The sequence below is a fragment of the Frieseomelitta varia genome, unplaced genomic scaffold, assembly GCF_011392965.1.
Source record: "Frieseomelitta varia isolate USP_RPSP 00005682 unplaced genomic scaffold, Fvar_1.2 scaffold_213, whole genome shotgun sequence".
Taxonomy (NCBI): Eukaryota; Metazoa; Arthropoda; class Insecta; order Hymenoptera; family Apidae; genus Frieseomelitta; species Frieseomelitta varia.
The window spans coordinates 54,484-71,652 of NW_025109895.1; the positions used below are offsets into that span (position 1 = coordinate 54,484).

Below are 17,169 nucleotides of genomic sequence, written 5' to 3' on the forward strand. Positions count from 1 at the left end.
AAAAATATTGACAACGCTGCGCGCAGTCTTTTCTCCTTTCGCGAACAATCTCGCGAGGTTTAAAGACACGCTCAAACGAAAGAAAAATAAATTTTCCAAGGGAGAGAAGAAAGCGGCGCACGTACTTCGATCGTGAATAGCTTCGAGACACAGCCTGTTTCGGGGAGAAAAAATGATCAACACCGCGCAATCCATGTTTCATCGTCGTCGATAATTCCGCGAAGAAGCGATCGTCGTGTTTTAAACTCGGTCGTAAAAATCTACCGATTGATGAAAGATAGACGCGACATTACTTCTAGTTATGGACGAGTACTTCGACCCCTCGAGCGATTCTAAAATTTCTCTGTCCTTTTTGCTCACGGTTTCTGTTTCACGGGTTAGCGATAACGCGATTTTTCTCGGATTTCCTCGGATTTCGTGCGTGAGGCGAACGAAGGAACCGAAGGATAGGAGGAAAGAGTGGAGAAAGCAGCAAGATGCAGAGAAGCAGAGAGGCAGAGAGCCAGGGAGTGGCACGTGGAAAGGCGCCAACAACGGTGTGCACGATTTACGAGGTGTCCCCCGGGGGGAGAAACGCACTGATTTCAAATGTTTCCAACGTCTCACCTTTACCTTCCTCCCTGCCATAACCGTGCCAATATCGAGAACGCTTTTTCAGCAAAGAATAGGCATATCGTGTTACGATAGGCGCGTCAAGTCCGACAACCAGATGCTACGTATCCGATCTGCCACGTTCGACTTGATATTTGAAAAAATAATTTTTCACACTAATCTCAACGTAATAGCACAATTTAAAAGCACAACGAACAGTGCGAGAACAGATTGCAGTGCACAACAGATTCGAGGAAGTTGTCGTAACTTGTCGTCGCAATATCACGACGAATCGCAAAATGTCGGAAGACAGGAAAAAACATAGGGATACTCGTCAGTCGCAAGTGGAAAAATTATCGACCGACCGAGACCGACCGAGGGTGGAAGCCTTTTGGACGATTCAAATCACAAGCAGTGCTCATAAGTTGAACTCCTTCGCCGCGATAAATTCACGCGGCGCACCTGCTACCATTCGTGGCACCCTCGCACGCATTCATCCTCGGCTAGCAGCGGACGAGAAGAAGCGAAGAGGAAAGGGATGAAGAAGCGGAAGGAAAGTGGCAGCGTGTCACTGTAAGTCGGGGATTTTTCAATATCCTATTCTATGGCTGGTCGTAAGTGTAGGAAACGTGATGCGTCCCCCCAAATATGCCCGTGAATAAACCGACACGCGAGAAAAATCGCTACCGTCCTTTTTATTTTCAACGTTTTTTTTTTTTTTTTTTTTTTCTCCCACGCTCTCCTCGCCGTTAGTTTTCGTTTTATTTATTTATTTTCCTCTAGTTAGTTTCCCGTGAATCAATTTATTCCAAGCTGATTCTTTTGCTTCTTTTTTTTCTTTTTTTTTTTTTTAATGACAAACCGTTTGGACAAAGAACGACGCGATTCAGGAAAACGGTCCGACGACTCGCCGTGAAATTATACTCGCCTATTAGAATTCTCGATTGGCTTTCTCGATTGAATTTAAAGCGGACCCACAGCCGCCATCGATACCAACGAATGGCTTTCAACTGTGCGGACAAAACGAACGTCAATCTCACGCGATTTCCCTGTTTCTCGCGATGTCAGGGCAGTTTCCTTTTTTTCTACTTGCAAACGCGCAATGAGAAGCGATAAGGTCGTGCGTAACATTGGACAGAGACCGGACAAGCCGGATGAGCTCGAGGCACATTCATCGATTACCAGTCATTCGTGCACAGTGAACTAATATCCGTACGTTGGCTTTTCAATCTAGCACCGAGGCTCGCGTGATTACGCGAACAAGATTTAAAAAGAAAACTACGACTGCTGAAAGCTGCAGCAACTCGAAGATTACTCTCGCGCGCTACTTCCATTTTCTCTCGGATCAAAAAGAAAAAATGCAAAAGATAAAATAAAGAAAGAAACGAGATACACGTTCTTCTCGCGTTAAAGGCGTTTGCGAATTGATTCGTGGCAGCTATCTTCTTTCATCGCGAATGAAAAGAAAGAAAAAAGAAAATTTAACGTTACAGGCGCGTTTAATTAAATCGCTCCTTTATTCCGCGAACGCTCTCGAAGCACGGATTAAATCACGAACCGCATAAATCATTTCTCCGACCGTGCGATATCGGTCAGCATTTAGACCCAAAAATTCCTGCCACGCTGGAATGAAATACGCTGGTCTGGCGGACTCTCTAAAGCGATTTCCAAGATCCGGCCGTGATATCAAATTCTCGCCCATAAATGTTCCAATAATCCGGCGTCCCGATGCTTCCCAGCAACACCGCAAGACAGATTATGCAAGGCCGACCTCTCGTTATGCTTGTGTTAGGACCGACGGAACTGGCTGCACGCTTACGCCATTTGCCATTAATCTTGTCCATTGTTCCCTCCGTGCGAAACTCTGGATTCTGGAACGCTCGCGTATTATTCCCTGGGCGCCGTCCTCGCCTCACCTCGCCTCTCCGCGTACAATCGCACCCAACTTCTCCCGGGGAACCATCGTGAAATCCGACGACGAAACCCTCGTTCAAAAATTAGAAGGAACTACGCCTGATTTTTTCGACAACCACTCCAAAGCAAACGACAATGGCATGGTATAGATATAGCTTACGATATCAAAGCGATTGTACGAGAGATTTAATTAAGGAATATTTGTGGGAAATTTCTTTCAATAGTTAACCTTTAATTGCTCCGTGTAATTTAGTGTTGACTGTTATTCAACTTGTAAACATTTTCTAATTTTTTAAAACAGTTCTAAAAGACTTTAGGATCTTCCAACTGAAATTGGAGAGCGTTAAATGTAATCGAAATTATAGTAGTCCTCCGTGATTCAATAGTACCAGATTAATTCATCTCTAAATTCTATACCGCACATTATTCATCTTCCTATCAAATTGAAAATTAAATGCCCAATGATCGACGATAAGGGAAGATTCGTACGCACCGACTCGATAAAGGAAATTGGCGACAATCGCGTCCGGATGATTCGTCGTTTCCGAAAGGAAGTTCTCGAGTCAATCTCGGCAAGAATTCTAATTCCACGGAGCAATCGCTATAACGTTCGATGACAAAACACACTTCCCGACTGTACAGAGAGTCTCGCGTGAAAGCAGTCGCGTACAAGTCAAATCAAAGTTTCCCTCTAACCCGGATGCTCTTCGGGAAATATCCTTTTCCACCTTCGCGGCGAGCAACTTATGCGAAAAGTTCTCCAGACGGACACCAACGTCGCGAATTAATTACGTCGCGAGGTTTGGATACTGGAAAGGAAACTATGCGGCCAGAGAAGAGATCGGGAGGAAATAAATTTCGAGGAAAGATTAAACGAACGCGATTCTCGCAGGGTCCAGTGAACGCATTCCACTCGATAAGATCGGGGGGGGGACGAAACGTGGGCGAGAGCAACATGATTAATTCGCGAATTCGCGTTGCTCGGACGCGAAACGATAAAGCCAACTATCGTCACGTTATATCAACATTACGGTCCACCAGCAGATACGAAAGTTATTGCAAACACCAGCCTAACGAGCATCAAAGAGCGGTCCGGTCCTAAGTCCAAGGTTAACGCACGTTATTAAATTTTTGCGACGATTTAACGATCCAGATAGCACCATCGGTGTCTTTTACTTGAATGGGTCGAAGAAAATCGAGGAACAGCCGTGCGAGGAAGACACATTATACAGGGTGATTCACGTAACTTGCACGGCTGAAATAATTTTTAAAATTATGCGTCTCCATCCAATAGGGATCGTTTGGTGCCCAATAATGTAAATTCCATAAATTGACATTAATAAATGTTGCTTCGTCCGTAAACAATACATTTTCTTTCTGCAAAAATCATTCGGCAAATTGTACTCAATTTTAAAAGTCAGATCCGTGAAGTTTTCATTCTTCAGACGAATTATCGTAAAATATCTCCTTAATCGTTAACTTTAGGACCGATGTGGTTCAATCAATTGGTTTAATCAATTAATATCTTTTTACTTGGAATTTGATATTCTTTCGATTTATGATGAAAGAAATATATAATCTGTAGGCGATCATTGGGATGATCGCCATAGGAACGGATTGTTTATGTTTCAAGAAGAGGTATGTGCCTGGGAAGGGAGATGGCTGGATCGGACGACAGTCCGACAGTCGAATAAAGACTTTTGAGAAGGAAATATCACACGCCTCGAGTTCTTCGCCCTTTATCCATTACAAATCCAATTAAAAAAAATAAAGATAAACTTGGAAATTTCAGGAAAACCCATCAACACACACGAAAAATTGATACGTCATATTTTGCCTCTCTTAAAACCATACAACTTTTGTATTAAACAATTTTTCATTAGACGCGTAATTTAAGTTATTTCGGGTGGACAAGTTACGTGAATCACCCTGTATATCCTTTTAACACCACTATGAAAAAGTCATCATCGGTGTAACGATGTCGACTATCAGGGTGGACCTTGGTCATGGAGTCGTTTCCAAAATGTCTATATACACAATGTTTTCAGATCTTAGCGTATAATAAAATCACTGTTGCTAAAACTTCCTCCTCTTAACTTATCGTTAAAAGGTTCTTTTTCAGTTTTATTTGTGAGTAAGGACCAAGCGGTAATTTATCTGATAATATACTGTAAATATCTTAATTATAGAATCCAAGGGACAGACATAATGACGAAAGGATATTAAGCGAAGTCTTGGAATTTTCTTCCATAGCTCCAACATTAAAAAATAAAAGAATTTGATTTTTAACACTAGAACTAATAAATGACTAAAGCGTAAAAATTGTATCAGAGAAATGGATGTACAAGAGATAGTAAACTACAAGTTCTTTATTCATATATTTTACGAAAATTTCTAAAAATGCGTCGTTCTATATCTATAAAATTTCCATGAGAATTTACGAATCGATCGCTCTGCTAGTTCTAGGATTAATTGAACTTCCTACTTAAAAGACGAACCTATTAAAAAGTCTTAACAAATCCAACTAACAACTTTCGATCCCTTCCCGCTTTCTTTTCTTTCGTTGCAAGTCCGCTTTTTGAAAGAGACGAACGAACAACAACCATCAGAGTCGACAAAAGAATGCAACCACGAGTCAATTCCTTTCGAAGAAAGTTCGTCCGGTGGCCGTGTAAAGGAATACCTACGAACAGCAAATAAAACGAGAGGCTGTGCATACCGCGAATTATTTCACGTACAAACGTTGAGCTCGGGCGAACAAGTTCAAGCAAGAAGGCACGCGAATTCTGATGTCGGCGAAGTAACGACGCGAGAATGTATCGGGTTTGGTTGGTACGTCGTACTGCACTTCCACTGCGGTCTCGCAACGAAAACAGTAATCAAACTTTGGTTCGTGAAGGCAAAACCAGCCTCGAAGCTGGACGTTTAAGAGGGGTTCTTCCCTCCGCATCGGCAACTTCTACTTGCCCGTACTCCACGCGCAGCTCGGATATCCGTACGCACAACTCTAGACACGGTATGTACATACATCCGTAATACATACGTCTATGATAATTTGCTCAGACGTACTCGTCGAGTTGATGTCCAGCTCACGTTCGAGTTACACCACGGCTGAACCTTTCCGTATACGTAGACACGTGTAAAAACGCCGCGTGAAAGTGTTAATAAACTTGTTAAGACTACGCGTTCTTTTTGCTGATATCCGATATCACGCTGATACAATTTGCAATAATGCAATTGGCCAAGCAGTTGTAATTGTTGGAACTGCTTTAAGGTTTAATTATATCGACTAGGTTGTCAGGTAAATTTTCATATTATAGTTAATTTTAATAAAATTGTGCGATGTGTCATGCGTAAACGTCATCCACAACTTATCATTAATTCAATTCAACCTTTTTTTCTTTTCTAGATCATCATTTATAAATATGACGATCTACAAATTCCCATCGATCGTATTTTACTCGATTAAGCGAAACATAATTCCCACCGACGAATGAAAGAATCGAACAGCAGCTTCACCGAAATAAGAACAAACAAACCTGACCTTGCCAACCCTACGAGGCATCCGCTCCACTCTGGTTAAATACAATACCGCGAACCCTCCGATCGTTCCAGTCTATAGAAGACAAATATATCCCTTGGACACGCGAAGGATGAGTTACAATTGATCACGGATGGAACGGAAAGGGCAGCGTGATGCATCGCTCTGTTTGCGGAAAACGGGGGAAAACGTGGCACGGCGGCCGAAAACGAAATCCGAAGTTTCGCGAAGGTGGAATCAACCGGAGGGCTGACCCCGGTTAACAGCCCTTACGGGGATGAACCACGGCCGGCATTAGTAAGCTGGCTGCTTCCTATAGCATGACCACTAACTGCTACCCGGTCTTAATGGACCGTTTTACCCCGACCAACCGAAACGACCCACCACCGTCAGATTACAAGCCTGACCGCCGTGGCTACACTCGCTTAAACCCACCCCTAACTCCGTTCGTGTGGCCCCTGTCGCCCCTCGGTCACCCTTTCCCGCCCTCTTGATCGCCGAGCAGCCTGATTGTCGGTGCAGTAATGAACACGGCTTAGACAGCGTCGACGAGGACGAAACTGGAGAACCACAGCAGCAGGTTCCCTCCTTCTTCTTCGTTGGCGTCGCTAATTGTTACGGCTCTCTCTCTCTCTCTTTCTCTCGGCGGATCTGCACGAGGCAATCGCCACTCCTATCTCGTTGCGCTAAGTCCGACCGAGATGTTCGACATAACGCGGGAACAATCCCGCGATTTCCGACCGATGATTCGCACGTCCCGCGGAGTTCGACATCGACTTTGGCTTTTCGGTGGAAATTGGTCGCGTAACTTGTGACAGGGCACGATGGAGAAGCGATGATGAGACATTTCGAATCGATTGAACTCTGTATATACAAGGTGAAAAATTCGAAGCTTAAACATCTTGAATGTCGACTAAATGTTTCTGAACTATCTTCTGAAACATTTTGTATCAATGATACTGTTTGACTACTACCGTAGACACTTCCGCTGTGTCGCAGCTCTCAAAAACTTCGAAGACATCCAAGAGAATTAAGATCTATCGAGACTTGCAAGAGTTTCAAGCTACGGATCATGTTCGAAGCGATTCGAAGCGTCTCAGACGTCGTCGCTGCGGAAAGGACGATGAAGAAGCGGACGTTCGAGTTTGAAACAAACGAGCAGCGTCGACGTGCGTGCCTCGGCGTTAAAATTTTCTAGTAACAGTTCAAGTTTCACGAAGAACGAACGATGCTGAATTGGAATTAAAATCATGAGGTACGCTCGTTAAAGACGACGGTTTTAGTCGAACGAATGACAAAAATTGTGGATCGGTATTTAATAGAAGGAAAATAATAACGCGTGGTAGAATTAAAAAATCGTTGTCCTTAACCTCAGAATGTTATCGTTAGAATGTATTTTCACGAGGAGAAACGAAAATATACCGCGTTCGCGCGTAATTCCGCGCACGGAGTTGCGATCATTGTCCGAAGCAAACAGAACGATAAACGCATTTAAAGTCGTGGAAGCGTTATTATCATTGAAATTACGTTAATGAGGGGTCTGTGTTCATTGTTTATGAAGCACCTGACGATTCACTAATGAATTGCAAGAATAAGGGAGGGTGAAAGAATTGCCGGATGGTGGGAGTTCGGTGTGGCGTATGAATGAACGAGTAAGCGTCAGTAACTCTATAGATCCGTGCAAACGTTTCTCGCTTCGTTGCGAGGTTAAAAAAAAAAAAAATGAGCAAAACAGGAAACAAGCAAAAAATCTAACCGAGGAATCGGAATAAAAAGAAATGGTCGTCGAAATGATTATGTTTGCTTGAAGTCCAAGAATTCGATTAATTTTTCTTTTCTTTCTTTTTTTTTTTGTTATAAATTATTCTACGCAAATTTTGCAATTTTATGAAATTTAAAGAAATTGTTATACGTATTTATGTTACGATTAGATTTTATGTATTTGTGAGAAATTTAAGGATGCAGAAAATATGCAAAAAGTTCTGAAAGTAGAGGAACAAATTTCTGCTTAATCTCCACATCTATAATTGTGTTTAGAAAAACATGAAATTGCCTAAAAATACACAATCCAATTATGGATTCTTAATGAAGAAAATTTAAATGTGCCCAAGTATAGAAATTGCGCACGAAGGTGTATAAAATATCCAAAGTTACGTATTCGTCGTGATATCCAGTAAATCTCTATTTAGATCATATTACTTGTACCGAGATTCTAATACTCGTATCATGAATATTTCACACGAGAAACTGTAGTTTCAGTCAATGAAGGGAAGCGCGAAAGTAACGATTCTCCCAGACTGTTGGCTGGCCGTTTGCGAAGCGTTCTTCCAGCGTTATCCGAATTCGTATGCGTCTCACGTTCCGTCAGAAGACACGGTGTATCAAGAGGTAAAAGATGACAAATTCATGAGCAAGAGAATATTCCAAATGACTGTAGCTATCCTACCCGATTTGTTCAAGAATCTCGCGAAGAAATCCCAGGTACATCCCCTTTCGGTTCCTCCGGTATTCTCGAGAACCTGAATCACCCTCGTCAGTCGATTGAAAGAGAATCCTTTTTCAATGGAGGAATTAACAGGTGCTGATACTCGAGGAGACGGCTCGTACGCGAAACGTTTGATCTCGTTAACGAGGAGAGCCTCGAGCACAAGAAGCTGGTGGTCACCTCGCAGACAACCGAGTACGTACCTGGTTACTTCGATCAAAATAAAACTGTGATGACGCGGAGCACGACCATTCGATCGCCTCTGGAAGGTCTCACAAATCGAACGATCGAAAGAATCTGTCACGTCGAAGCAATTACACGCACTAACAAAGCGGTAAAGGTGCGAGATAGAAGCTAACCAGAGTCAAGTATAATCGTCACTTGTAACAACGTATTTGAAGAAAGTCTTGCGGATTCTTACTCAAAAAAGAATGAAAGAATCAAAGGAAGACAGGACATCGCTCTCAGCCAGCTTCATAATTTGGCTCTACGTAATTTACGCCCTGTTACACTTGTTGGTCTTCCTGTTCGATTATTTTTTATGGAAAATTGAATTCCAAGTAAATTCTCCTTTGATGTGTTAGTATATAGTAGTAATTTATAAATCACTGTCTCTATATTTGTTATAAATCAAATTATATTCTTGTATACGAGGGAATTGGTAAAGTACAAAAGTATAAAGTAACAAACCACCAGAATTGGAAGGTTGGGTACACATTTCCCGTACGAGATTCTAGCAAGTAATCTTAGAACGATTCAGACAAACGCGCGAACTCGTTTCGTGAGTGAAGTTTCTTGTTCGAAAGAGAAGTCGAACATATCCGAGAGACGAAATGAAAGCGGATATAAGAGAAATGCAAAGCCCTCTCCGGGCCAACGTATCTCGGTCGGTTGACATTGAAGGAATCGCTTCATCTTGATCTAGACCAGAAAATTTGCGTTCGTATATCTGCACGTTTGGTCGAATCGTCTTCCCTTCGAAACGATCACATACAAATCGCAAATGAGGGAAAAAAATAAAATAAAATTCTGTTTGCACAGACTGAACACTTGCAAAAAAAGCGGCGAAAAAATATTCAGCTTACGCGAAATAGTTCGTGAAAATTCTCGTATAAAGGCGGGCGTGCGCACACTGATCGATATTTAAAAAAAGCAGCTTCCAAACGAAAATTTAAATAACAATTGCCGTATTGAAGCCTTTAATACAAAATCTCATTCCCTCTAATGCGTGGTCACCATCGAGTTACATATTTCGGCGTCCAACACAGCCCCAAAAAACCATTATTTCACTCATCCGTCCACCCTTCGTCATTCGTCCTCTACAACCTATGTACCTCGGTGGGGTTATATAGACCGTTGTCCTCTATTACGCACCACCCACACGCCTATCCTACGCGCATTCATGCGTGCCAGTAACGTATGGCACGACGAAACCATCCCATCAGCACTGGAAGCTTTCTCGTAGTACAATAAAATTTCACGGCTAAGCTGGCTCTTATTAGATCCCGGAGAAGTGCCTTTCTTCTTATTTTCCACGTAAATCCCTAGCAACTGTCTCGCCTCGTCTTTTTTATTTTCTTGGAACACCGGTTGCTTGTATTGATTGAAATCGAACGAAGAAGATGGTCCTAACTCCCGATTGGTATCATCGAACTATTAAAAACCGTATCTCGATGTCGAAATTTTTAATTTAATTGAATTTGCAAACTGGTATATTTTTAGATAGATCAACAGTAAAAGATTATCGGGAGCGGTGTAATTTAAATGTTTTATATATTTTTGTGTATTATATACATCATTCTATGCAATCTTACATCTCAAAATTTCCGTAGTCTATTTATGGCTTATCTTTCAAAAATCAAATGATCCAAATTTCTGTTATCCCAACGTACATTTCTATAGTCATCTACGATCCGAAGCCATTGAAGGTTAAGGGTGGATGAAAGCTTGCTGACGGAACTTCCCTTCCTCTTTAAAGCGTTCCGCGATTGATTAACGTTCTCAACGAATAAATTAAACGATTGTTTTAATTACACTCGGTTAGCCATAGAAACCTCTGAATTAATCCAAACGGCATGTTCACCGACATTATTCCATCTTTTCTGCTCGCGGCCGAAGGACACTCTAGCTGTGGCGAATTTGCGCGAAAGTAAACCCCACGGAACACTCGCACAAGGCAAAGAACGCTGTAATTCGGTGTACGTCCAAAAGCGGTTTTCATCTCGAGATTCATTATTCAGTCAAGAGTTCGAAGGAATTATTGCCAGGGAGGAAAAGAGTAGGTGAGGGGGAGGGGAGGGGGGGAGGGGGGGAGAGAAATCGACGGTGACGGCATTTATGATGAAAGGGGCTGAATGCGCGCTTTGATATGCGGAATTCGAAATTCAGAGCAAGATAAATACGCGCGCGTTCTCCTGCCAAGAGGATTTTGCTCGATAGGAAAGCACCGGCGAGAAATAATAGAGGGTCAGCTGCGCGGGGCGGATGTCATTACCAGTCGCCGCATAAAAAGCTGTCTCTCGTACAACAGCCTGCTGCAATTAGCACAGCGTCATACAGTACAATTCCTATGTCAGCACAACGGCGCAACATCCGATATTTCTCCTCGCTGTATGTTCCACGGTCGCGCTCGAAAATTTTATCTGTGTTTTTTTATTGCCGCCCGCTAACGCACGCCACGTACAACGACAACATGATCCTGCGAATTGCCCGATTTTGATCCGGCAACGTGTACATAAAAGAGGGAAACATTATTGCAAAAATGATCTGTATTTCGATCGTGCGATATTTTATACACTAACTGTGACTTATCGGCTATGTACGAGCAAAACGTTTAACTCCCGATGCATACAGCGGACGCGTATATTCGGCAAATTTGCGTTTCTACCGTAACAAATGTAAATAAAAAGGAAACAGAAAAAGGAGACGCAGAAATAAAAGAGTGAATATATCTCGCGTTGATGATGGATGCTAAAAGGCACTCTGTACGACGAAAATTTCATGCGTTTCCTCTCTTTTTTACCACCCTTTTCAATCCATGTTGCTACACCAGGGAAAAACGTGACCACAGGAACATGAAAGTCTTAATGAGCTCTCTCGCTAACGAGGAACGAGTTTGTTCAGGTGAACATCCATTCCTCGTCCTCGGTATGCACACTGGCTAGGCTTGTTGAAAGCAGCTTTTCTGGGATCGGCGTAATTCACCGTTAACATGATCATGGCTCACAATATATTCCCGCTAATCGCGTCAGCTCGAATCAACTTGCAGTTCGCTTCCGTATCTCGGAAACGACGAAATATTATGTTGCGCAAAAGCTATGCGGGAATCCATTTGACTAATCAGCTTTATTTCGTCACGTGTTGTCTGCATCTGACACAACACACTCGATTATTCACTAATGTACGAGGCAATGAACATATTGATTGATTAACAAACAGATCGGTGACAGTTTCTTCGATTCTCAGCTGCATCGATATTCGCCGATATATGCCGAAATTTTTTTTAATGTTTCATCCGGTAACAACATAAGTTGGCATTTAATTAATTTTCCGGGATAGCATTTATAATATTTAAATTTAAAGTACAACATAAGATCAGATGTTAAATTTTGGATGTGAAAGTTGATAACGTACATTCTGTTTCATATATATAACTCGCATTATTTTAATTAAAATTTAACTTGTATTTTTTCACTCAACCACCGCAGATGTAATTATAAGATAATTTAAATGCAGTATTAAGACTACTAATGCTTACACCGTACGATAATCGTAACAAACCAGAGACTTGGCCAATTAATACCACGACGAGGCAACCTCTGGAAACGATTCGAATATCGAAAATAAATAAACTATCTATCCCGTTAGGTATCTGCGTTCCTTAGGGAAACGTAAAAAAAAAAGACTAGATTTTCTTCCCTAATCAATCCTCTCTTACCGTATGAACGCGCGACTTGCTACACCATTCATACCCTTCAACGTTCGCAATGGTAACGAAACGAAGGGGATATAAAATAATTAAGACAGGATATAATATATAAAAGGGAGTAATATTATTCCAGAACGTGGATCAAAAACATGAGCTTAATCCGTTTGTAGACCCCGAAACTTTCGTCAAACGAGCCTGATTTCATCTGGATGTAGCACCGGAGGTCTAACACAGAGATGAAAGACAATGGAGGAAGGAAACGTCGGAAACAGAGGATGAAGAAGAACAGAGAACGAAGCCTTAGCTATCTTCAGCCCGGTGGTGTTCTACCACGACTACATTAGGCGGCTTATCCGCTCATTATGCGGCCCGACGATCGCGCTTATACTACAAACCCCTCGACCTTTCCGTTAAGCTCTCCGCTTTTGGATCAACAATCTCACGTTCTTCCTTCCTCAACTCGCCGCGATTAACCCGAACACGATTCTGAATCATACGCTCTGCTGCAAAATTTTAATTCAACGTTGGTTAATGGTGCTGAGTCCGATGAAGGTTTAAGCTTCTTAATAACAACAACGACGTTTCAACGGTTCAACTAACACCAACTGCGCTAATCCATTCGAGATCTAAGTCGGTCTCTAATTAAACGATGAATCGCAAGGACATTTATCTCTCTCGATCTTCGTTGTGAGATATTAATTTCCCTTTCTTCACTTTTCTTTGTTATTTTATCGAATATTAATTTTCTTTTCTTTCTTCTCCCTCTTTTTTTTTTATTTTGACTAACTAAACTAACATTTTTTTTATTTATTGTATCTCTAGCGAACTGGCAAAAGAATACACGTGTAAGTCAAAATTGTTGGATTTGCAGAAAAGCACTTGTAACAGCGTCCGTTCGTCTTTTATCAAAAGATTCAAGCATGAACCTCAAAGAGACCCCGATTAAAAGAACGGCGACACAGCGAAATTTATCGCCGTCGACAATTCGAATGCATAGATCGATCGAGGGACGAAAGTAAAAGAAAGGAGTCCCTCTACTTGGTGAAAAGGCTGCACTTAACGTGGCAGATATATATCGTTCCACGGGATGGAGTGGAAGTGATATGTGGCCACGTTTACCGGACCGGCTAAACGTACTATTTATTGTTCAGTTGCCAGTTTCCTTGGAAAATCCTCCGACAGTTGCAGAGGCGCACATTTAGCAAGAGTTAGAACGGCTTTTATTCCTATTGAATTTTTAAAAATCAGCTGCATGCGACTACTTTTTCGACAAATTGCCGATAAAAAGAACTGTTAAAGTTTCAAGCTCCAGATCAGATATTCCATTTAATGTATAAAATTTAAACATATAAAAATTTCACACGTAAAATTTAAAATTGGAATCACAATTGCATCACAATTAGAAATTGAAGTTTCATAACTCAATTCTAAAACATTTGAAGATTATAAATTGACGAGCATTTTAGATAAATAAATTATAAAAATCTTCACATACGATTTATTGAAATGAATATTTTTAATTAAATGCTGATGGAGAATCAACGTATCGGATATATATTCGGAAGAAAGTCTAGTTTTACTTGAGAGTAAATGCGCCATCTTACGACAAGCGTTAAAACTAAACAAGCATCGAATTCAAATGGACTTTCTTTCCCGCGCATAGAATACGATACGCAATATGACGCGACAGACCAAATAAGATTGATATGAACATTAATTAACATCAATCATTAAGAATCATAGTAAATATCATTGTAATATCATATAATGAAATAAATATCATGTAAAGAAATAATAATATCATTAATAATTCATAATTTATATGAAAAAGAAGGACTTACCGATTGCCTGTGACGTCGTTCCAATTGTAACCATGGTTTTGACTTCATGGCTCGATAATTCTCCATTATTTTTCACAAACTGCCAATCTTCTCTTAGCTTTTTCAATTTCTCCTATTAAAAGCACCAAATATAAGACACAACCGAAACAAAACCGAAAAAATAAATTGTTAACGGACGGTCCACCCGCACGCTGGACCGTTAATTCGAACACTGACTTGTCAGAGCGCCACCTTTTAAACTTAAATTGTTTTACACAACTAAAATTGTGAATTTGGCAACATTTACTTCCGTAAGTAGTTAATACTTCATAATCAACGGAATATTCAAATATTTAAATGATAAGTCAAATTTCCGAGCAAACAAAATTTTCCAAATATAAAACAGAACTGAAACAAAACCGAAAAAATAAATTGTTAACGGACGGTCCACCCGCACGCTGGACCGTTAGTTCGAACACTGACTTGTCAGAGCGCCACCTTTTAAACTTAAATTGTTTTAGACAACTAAAAGTATGAATATAGCAACATTTATTTCATTATTGACGGAATATTCAAATATTTAAATAGTAAATCGAATTTTGAAGCAGACAAAAAGTTTTCTAGGTAAAAATTTATGACAATTTGTTCCTTCTCCAAAAAAAATTATAACTTTTTTATTTAAATTTAAATGTAATTAAATAATATTAAATATAATTTACACTACTTACTTGTAATTCTATAGAAATAGGTTGTTTTGCAGACTCACACTCTTTCTCTAAATTTGTGTAATTCTCTAATACATCTTTTACTTCCATTTCTCGATCTTCGACTTTAGTCTACAATATAGAATGTTATTAATTTATTGTTTTGCATTTTATTAAACACATACTTCCACACTTACCATAACGTTATTAATAATTTCGGTTCGTTCTTCTTCGGATAATTCTCGAGATATATTTATTCTCGTTCGAGTTTCCATAACCCACACCATAACTGTATCCAAGGTACTAATATATTTTTTAAGAGATGCAAGTTTATTTTCGACATATTCGCGATGACTGGAAAGGCTTGTATTAGCCTAAAACATTAATTTAAATAATTCGTTTAAATTATAATCATTTACAATATGACGATACATCATTTCAATTTATTTAGATTTAATACTATACTTTATCCATATCTGCAAGTAACTTATTACATTCGTCTTCTGCCGGGGGAATACCATTTTGATTTATTAAATTTTGTAACGCCCTTTTGCGGGAAAAGAGTTCTTCTTGTCTAGCCTAAAAACGATAATTATTTTGTATTAATATTTTTATTAAATGTATTCTACGTTTACATTTTACAATTTACATTTAATAATAATAGGCCAAAGAGTTCATTGCTATTTATGTCTTGGCACACTTTAGATTATGCAGTCATGGCGTGGAAGGTATTATTAGGTTTAGTTTCAGTTTATTTGATAACATTGTAACGACCACTACTTCAGGCTAGATATTCTACATTATATTCTCTACATTATATTTAAATAAAAATTTTATTTAAAATTGATTCTAAAAAATAATAATTCAAACTATATTTAAAACTATATAATGAAGACATGAACTATTATATGCATTACAAATATATTTAAAAAATATGCTGATATGTGAATATTAACATTTATACATTTATTTTTATGCTGAATATAAGTGCTTAAATTTACCTTAATTAATGACAATCTTATTGATAAAGAAGTCTCATCTGAAGGATTTGCTGCTGACACCAATAAAGAATTAATCTGCTCCAAAATGTTATGAGCACTTTCTAAGATTCTGCTTTCATTATTCACTTTCTTCTCCATAGCAAAGTTCCTTTAAAAAAAAAAAGGTATACAATTATTAAATATAAGATCAAAGATTACAAGTGACACTGCTAATTTAAAAAAAAAAGATGTTTTCAAAAATTAAATACAAAAAGATCAATAAAAAGAAAAAATGTAACTATAATAGAATTAAATTCTAGTTAATTTGTAATTCTCTATTACATGGAGGTTATTCTGAGTTGATCACTACAGCACCAAAGGCAAATCACAACTGAAATAGCTCAGTAGGAGAAAAAGCTTTGCTTTCAGTGCTACATACATACCAAAAACTTTGAACTATTATTTTGTGTATTAACGCATCGAATTCATGAATATTATAAAAAATCTATTTAATAAAGCAATATAAATTATAATTAATATTTCTACATACTTTTCTTTTCGAGTATTTATATCTGTTACAATATTTTGCCAACGTCGCTTTATCGTTTCAATCATTTCTCTTAATTCCACCATATCTTCAGTTTTAGCACGACTTAAAATACTAGCGCTTGAAACATTAATATTATTCATAATTCTTTGCATTCTGGAAACATCTTGTTCTAGTTCAAATATTTTTGTTTTTGATACTTTAGTTTGACCAAAAGAATTTGATTTTTGTAATGACTCCTCCGTTTTATCCATCCAGTCAGAAAACGTTCGGCATGTATTGCAAACTTCTTTCCACTTTTCATAACATTTATTCCAACGATTATGTCTTTCTACGTAACTTTGATTAACATTTATCCATTCGTCTCGTAATTTATCACTTAAACGTCTAATTTGTTCGGCTTGCTCTCTTCTTAATTGTGAAGCAACATTTTCGAAAGCAGTGTTGATCTCTTCAAGACTCGGCTTTAGAATATTTAATGCGTTACTAATTTTTTTCAAGCACTCTTCTTGACTCGAAAACATTTCATAATCATCACCATTCAGTGGTATAGAATTTAAAGATCTTGTCACAGTCACGACAGCCTCTCTAATCTTATTGACTCTTGCAGTAAATTCTTGCATATCAACTCCTCCAACATCCTGAAAAACATAAAGCTA

At 39.2% G+C, this 17,169-nt stretch overlaps 1 protein-coding gene across 1 annotated transcript in view; it reads right to left on the reverse strand.

Annotated features, from left to right (window-relative positions):
- LOC122527210 (dystrophin-like) overlaps positions 1–17,169 on the reverse strand; it is a gene marked incomplete at its 3' end in the record, with an annotated part of 86,765 nt that overhangs the window by 46,722 nt on the left and 22,874 nt on the right. The window contains exons 28-33 of the mRNA XM_043651192.1: positions 16,514–17,151; positions 15,985–16,132; positions 15,449–15,562; positions 15,181–15,357; positions 15,008–15,115; positions 14,301–14,412 (exon numbers count right to left, since the gene is read on the reverse strand). Of these exons, the coding sequence (XP_043507127.1) occupies positions 14,301–14,412; positions 15,008–15,115; positions 15,181–15,357; positions 15,449–15,562; positions 15,985–16,132; positions 16,514–17,151 (1,297 nt within the window). The remainder of the gene's footprint in view (positions 1–14,300; positions 14,413–15,007; positions 15,116–15,180; positions 15,358–15,448; positions 15,563–15,984; positions 16,133–16,513; positions 17,152–17,169) is intronic.